Source organism: Apostichopus japonicus, chromosome 22, assembly GCF_037975245.1.
Source record: "Apostichopus japonicus isolate 1M-3 chromosome 22, ASM3797524v1, whole genome shotgun sequence".
NCBI lineage: Eukaryota > Metazoa > Echinodermata > Holothuroidea > Aspidochirotida > Stichopodidae > Apostichopus > Apostichopus japonicus.
The window spans coordinates 2,721,501-2,727,500 of NC_092582.1; the positions used below are offsets into that span (position 1 = coordinate 2,721,501).

Consider the following 6,000-nt stretch of genomic DNA (forward strand, 5'->3'; position numbering starts at 1 on the left):
AATTAATGCTTAAAGCTTTTTAAAAGAATTATATAAACGGCATCACATAGTTAAGTTTACGTTTAGTTTGCTCTCTGTATTCTTATAGTCGTTGAAAAGTTGATGTAAACACAAAAACACCATCAACAAAGATGGCTGTCTGAAGAAATTAACCGTACAGTTATTGTAGTAGCTAGTCTCATTCTAGTCGTCGCGACGTTTCTGTGATTTTTTTTTTTTTTGCTATAATTTGATGTCAATCATCCAATTAATTTCTTATTAATGCAAGCGAAAACTTGACGAGTATTTTCGTATGTATAACATAAGATTCATTACGATTTGGCACTATGGAATTTCAAAATGTTTCAAGTGAAAATTGATCTTCCGAGATATCTAGATATTCGTAAACTACATGGACACTTTGTAAAGATTTAGTATATTAAATCATGAATGTGAGAATTAATTCAGTGCTTGTTTGACGCGATTTCGTATATACGAGTGTGGATGTGTGCGTGCTTGCGTGCGTGCGTGTGCGTGCGTGCGTGTGCGTGCGTGCGTTTTCTGCGAACAGTGTTGTGATCATATTAACCATTGTCCTAAATTAGTACCGACTGATATATTCAATGTTTGGTTAAGTTAGGTATTATTTTAATGTAACCTCCCGGGTGAATTTGCATATCAGTTCCTAGATCCCGTTTCTAAAACTAAACTTGATCCTAACAGTTGTTGTGGCAAATTTGCATCCAATGTTGTACTTCAAAATTGTTTACATCAAAGTGTTGGTACATCTCTTTCACCGGTAGTATATGTAAACTTTTTACAGAAATCCTTTAAAGAGATAAATGATAAAGAGTAAGTTGCATACGAAAGATAAATTAACCTCAGAATTATTTTATAGGCTACATATGAACATGGACTAACGAACAATTCCTCTCAGGCTCCCAGCATATCTTAGAGAACACATTGATTTGAAATATATTTTTGTTTTTTTAATCGTGCAATAACAAGTTACATATTACATGTCATTTCATAACTTTGCAATGTAGGACCAAAGTTTAATAAGAAACATTTTACACGCGCCGTCCTTTACTTTCAAACTTGAAATATATTATATTCGAAATGTAATGAAATTTTATCCGTTAATCAGTATATCCTTAATGTCTCCCTCCCGCTGATAGAAAAGCGAGCATTTCACGCTTCGTTTCTTCCATCGGGATACATTTCGCAATATTATGCCAATCAGGAACCGTTGAAGGAGAATATATATATATATATATATATATATATATATATATTATGTATATGTATATGTATATATATATATATATATACATTTCGCAATATTATGCCAATCAGGAAACGTTGAAGGAGAATATATATATATATATATATATATATATATATATATATATATATATATGTATATATATATATATATATATATATATATATATATATGTATATGTATATATATATATATATATATATATATATATATATTCTCCTTCATATTTTTGCATTCTGATTGGCATAATATTGCGAAATGTATATATATATAATTGGCGCACAAAGTCAAATGTCTTGCCTCCGATTGAGAATTATTTCGATTTCACCCCCTGCGTAAAAAATCGAAAAGTCTCAACGAGATGATTTTCTTGACAAGTTCGATTGCACTTAGTGTAAAATCTATGTATAATTCACATGTAAAAAGGACATTTAGACGGCCGAGTGCGCTAAGAATTGTTGGCATCAATCAGTTGCTAGGAGAAAAGGGGATGTATCGAAGGTTGTGTATTTTATAAACTTGGAGATGTTGCAACTCTTAAAGAGACAGGAGGAACTGTCCACAGAGAGATCAAACAGTGTGCCCCATCATGGTCCCCAACACAGTCAGTCGAGTGGACCTACCGTCCAGGTAAGACTGTGACAGTAAACGTCACAATCACTGTGACAGTGATCGTGACACCTAGAGTAAAAGAACTGTAATCTTCACACATGAAATTTTGATTTCAAATTATACTCATAACTACGTGTACCTCTAAAATATGCAATACTATAGGTGTGTGGATTTACTTTGGTATTTGATCTGTTTGCTTTTGGTTTAAGCTTCGAGGTTTTAATTGGCTTAAATAATTCAAAATGTCATTTCTTGGTGATAGCGAATCATTCATGGATGTTATTTGAACGAGACTAGTTGTTCTATTAACACGAATGGTTGTAGAAAACATGATATATTGAAAAACGCGATTATTCGCTATATAGAGTTATAAATTATCATTATTATGATTCCCATCTGTTGGCGATATTTGTATTAATGTTTTCGGAAGGTTACACTGGCAACATATTACTATGTGCAGCAAAATGTTAAATGTTAGGGAATTAACATCGTTATGATCACAACTTATCAAAACCCTACCTTCCGTTAAATGCTTAACACTTTGAAATGGATAAGATATAAACCTATCGCTTTCCTTTTGTCTTATTATTGCTTCCAGATTGTTAACATTATTGCCTTCTATTTGTAATTTTGTGCTGGTTTTGTTTTACTATTTTTCTGTCAGTTCAGTATTGATAAATCGATTTTTGGATCTACAAAATATACCACTGTATCAATCAAATCACTTGTTTGACCTCAGATGCCCAGAAATTGCAACTTTCAGTTAAAAAATCAAAACAATGGAGGGTGACGTTAATTGTAAGGGTAGGATCAGTTATGCCTTCACAGGAGTACAAAATAGGCAACTTCAAAGTAAAAAGTATTACAATAAAACAATACAAGTGCCCTAAAAACCTATATTTGAGACAGCCAATCGATACAGCATTCTTTAACTCCTATATCTTTACTGTTGTTCTTAGCCAAATATATACGTTTGCATTATAAGTTTTATTTGTTAGTGATTTTTATTGTTTATATTTGTTGTTTATGTTCCCCATTTTGACATATTTGTATTACATATGTATATATGTACAAAGCAACTTGTTGTTTGCTATAGAAGCTTTAAGTCAAAGTCAGGCTCACGACTAAATGTTAAATATTCAAATGTAGTGGTAAAGTTAAGACGGATAAGAAGTGAATACAAAGACTGTAGTAATGTAAAAAAAACTCATTTAAGTACATATTTGAAGAGGCTGGGGATATGAATAACTAGTATGTCGCTTATCTTTTAATTTCTGTTTCCATAGAGTTTGCTATTACAAAGGTCAGCATAATAACCCTCCCACCCCCCCCCCCCCCCGGCACCCAATTATAAACTATATCAACAAAGGTTTCGAGAAATTTCAACATTTTGTTCTAAGTTTAAATGCATATTTTTGGAAATCAAGTGGCGAATGCCTTACGGGATTAGTGCGTTGTGGGATAAGGTGCATTGTTATTGGTGTTGGGGTCAACTTTCGCGTAGGCTTGGTTTGTGTGTGCGTACATGTGTGCGCGCGTCCATGTATGTGTACATGTGGGTGTGCGTACATGTGCGTGTGCGCACATGTGCGTTTGCGTACATGTATGTGTGCACATGTGTGTGTGTGCGCATACATGTGGGTGTCAGGATGTCTGTCGGTTTACTCTAAGGGCGCGCATGGATGGGAAGACACTGTCATAACGTGTGTTGCGACATCCTATCTACCACAACAAAAGGGGGAAGGTACAGTATTTTACTTAATTAAGTGAATAGCAAATTTGCAACTGACGTTAAGAAATCTTAACATCGGGAGGTGAGGAGGGGGGGGGGGGGTAACAATGTTACAAATAAGCTAAGTTTAACTGCTGAGACAAGAACGTGCAATAGTAGATGGTATTACGTTATTATCATCCCTCACATATACCTAATTCGCTGCGCTGAGATGTATGAAGTAGTTTGGAACAGTATTAGTAAAGACATTTGTAAATCTATGTTTCTTGCCCTCCTTTTTTTACCTAACAAACGCCCCCCCCCTTCCCCTCATAAAGATCCAAGCCCCTTCGGTAACTTGCAACAATTAATGTTTACATACTTGTCATTTCGTATAGAAGTGTTCTTCAAATATTTCGACCTACATGATTTCCTTAACATCTCCTGTCGTCGCTTAATGTTTAATTCCCCCCATTCACATTATCGACCCGTCCATGGATTTTCATATGAAACACCTCTGGAATCGTCGGCCCACCTTCAAACGTATATTTCCGTTACATGTACAAATATCAGTTTGATCATATACAAGTTAGAGTTTCCCCCGGATAAGCCCCACAGCAATTCCGGCTTCGAAATTGTCAGAAAATATGAAACGAGCGGTTTCTTGTACTGAAAAGGAAATGTAGTGGTAACTTGAAGCGACAGCTACATACCTCACCTTGCACTAATAATGGTTTGAATTTGCGGAATCTTTCCGTAACCTTTCTTTATCAGTTTTGATTGCAAGTCGCACCTTGAAGGCCACCAAATTTTAATATTTTTCCATATAGCTTTATAACATACACCCTGATCTCTTTCATTCAATCACTTCCAATTTTTTTTTTTTTTTTTTTTTAAAGCCCATGAAGGTTAGGAATGAAACAAGACGTAACCTCCAAAATTCCAGTTGGTAGGTATAGGAATTGGACAATATTAATAGAAAAATGGTCAGTTGTATAAAAAAATATGAGAATATACTTTGAAAATAGGTTATCTAGATACCGACAAACTAAATGTTATATCTAATTTAAGCAGAGCAGAAGTAGTTCTTCAAATAATAAAATTTTAAGTCAACAAATGTTATCAGGAGTATAAACTAAAGGAAGGTTTGTTTGAATCATTTTTTTTTTCATTGATATGGAAATGAAAAAAAAAAACTTTCTTCTAATCATTTTTGGGAAAAAAATTGTATTAGTTACACACGCACATGTTGTATTTACAGTTCTAGGTCGAAGAAAAGAGCAATTCTGTATTTTGAATTTATGTGAAGATAATGCAATGCACAAGTCACATTGATTAAACGCGATATTTGACGTTATCTGCATATTGGCGTCATATATATATATATTGAATGAAAGTAAGGTAAAGGCAGTTGGCGTATCAAATCAGTATTGATTATTGACCTAATTTCCTTTTAAGTGGACAAAAAACTCAAAAAGGCTTTATACATGGGGATGTACGAGGCTTTTCCTTGTAATGGGAATTTGGTTGAACAAATGTATATATCTTTAAGAACAATAAAACTCGTTTCAAAATTGAAGAGAAAATATAGATTTTTCAGAACTCAGCACACACGTGTATTAGTGGAACAGATTTTTTGCAAAACAAGTTACGGTAACCGTATAAAGTAAAAATAAAATATTATTTGTTATGTTTCCTGCATTTTAGATTATGGAACATGATAAGATATCATTTGGCATTTTTCTCATGTTCACTGTCCAGGTGTAAATAAAGTGAGAGTGTATCGTGCCTACAATTTGATGAATGGTAACTTTTTTCAACAACAAAAATTTAATTCAAAAACTTCCATTTTGTTGTTAACGAGTTATATTCAGCCTGAGCGACGGGAAGAGCTTCAGTCTATGGTGGGGATGAGGTGGGGATGAGGTGGGCTTGAGCTGGGGATGAAATGCATGGGTGGAGGGGAGGGGTAGGGAAAGCATGCGAGGGGCGGCGAGACACGTTATTTCGATCTTTAGTGTAAACTACAAAATAACCTCAAAACCTTCTTTACACTATATGGATCATTTTGACATTCCATACCTCAAATTTCAGTATTTGGATGTTTTCCATCAAAAAGGTCAATTGATATAGTGTCATAATGTTTCAATCACAAAGTAGATTTTAATTACAATTTTTGGTTTTGGTCAACAAAAGTTGGCTTACGTAAATAATAAAAGGGCATTTTTTATTTACAAGAACGAGAAGCTGATATACTATATGTAACCAAGAAAGGACACTTTCAATTTAGGAAAAAGGGCCCGGCACTCTTGAGCTTTTTCACAAATCTGGAGGGGGGTTGCCCCCCTGTGATCCCCCATGTAGGCCGCCTCTATATACAATATAACATAATTGATATATTTTACGAATACAT

The 6,000-nt window shown here is 34.2% G+C and overlaps 1 protein-coding gene and 1 long non-coding RNA gene across 8 annotated transcripts in view; one reads left to right on the forward strand and one right to left on the reverse strand.

Annotated features, from left to right (window-relative positions):
• The window catches only part of LOC139963801 (short transient receptor potential channel 5-like), a 189,437-nt gene that overhangs the window by 129,287 nt on the left and 54,150 nt on the right, over positions 1 to 6,000 (forward strand). The window contains exon 1 of one of the 7 annotated variants that reach the window (XM_071964975.1): positions 1,752 to 1,894. The exons of the other annotated variants lie outside the window; for them this stretch is intronic. Coding sequence (XP_071821076.1) covers positions 1,790 to 1,894 — 105 coding nt within the window. The 5' untranslated portion in view covers positions 1,752 to 1,789. Of the gene's footprint in view, positions 1 to 1,751; positions 1,895 to 6,000 lie in introns of those variants that run through there. 7 annotated transcript variants of the gene reach the window in all.
• Positions 1 to 6,000, reverse strand: part of LOC139963808 (uncharacterized) — a 201,389-nt gene that overhangs the window by 82,467 nt on the left and 112,922 nt on the right. The window lies entirely within an intron of this gene.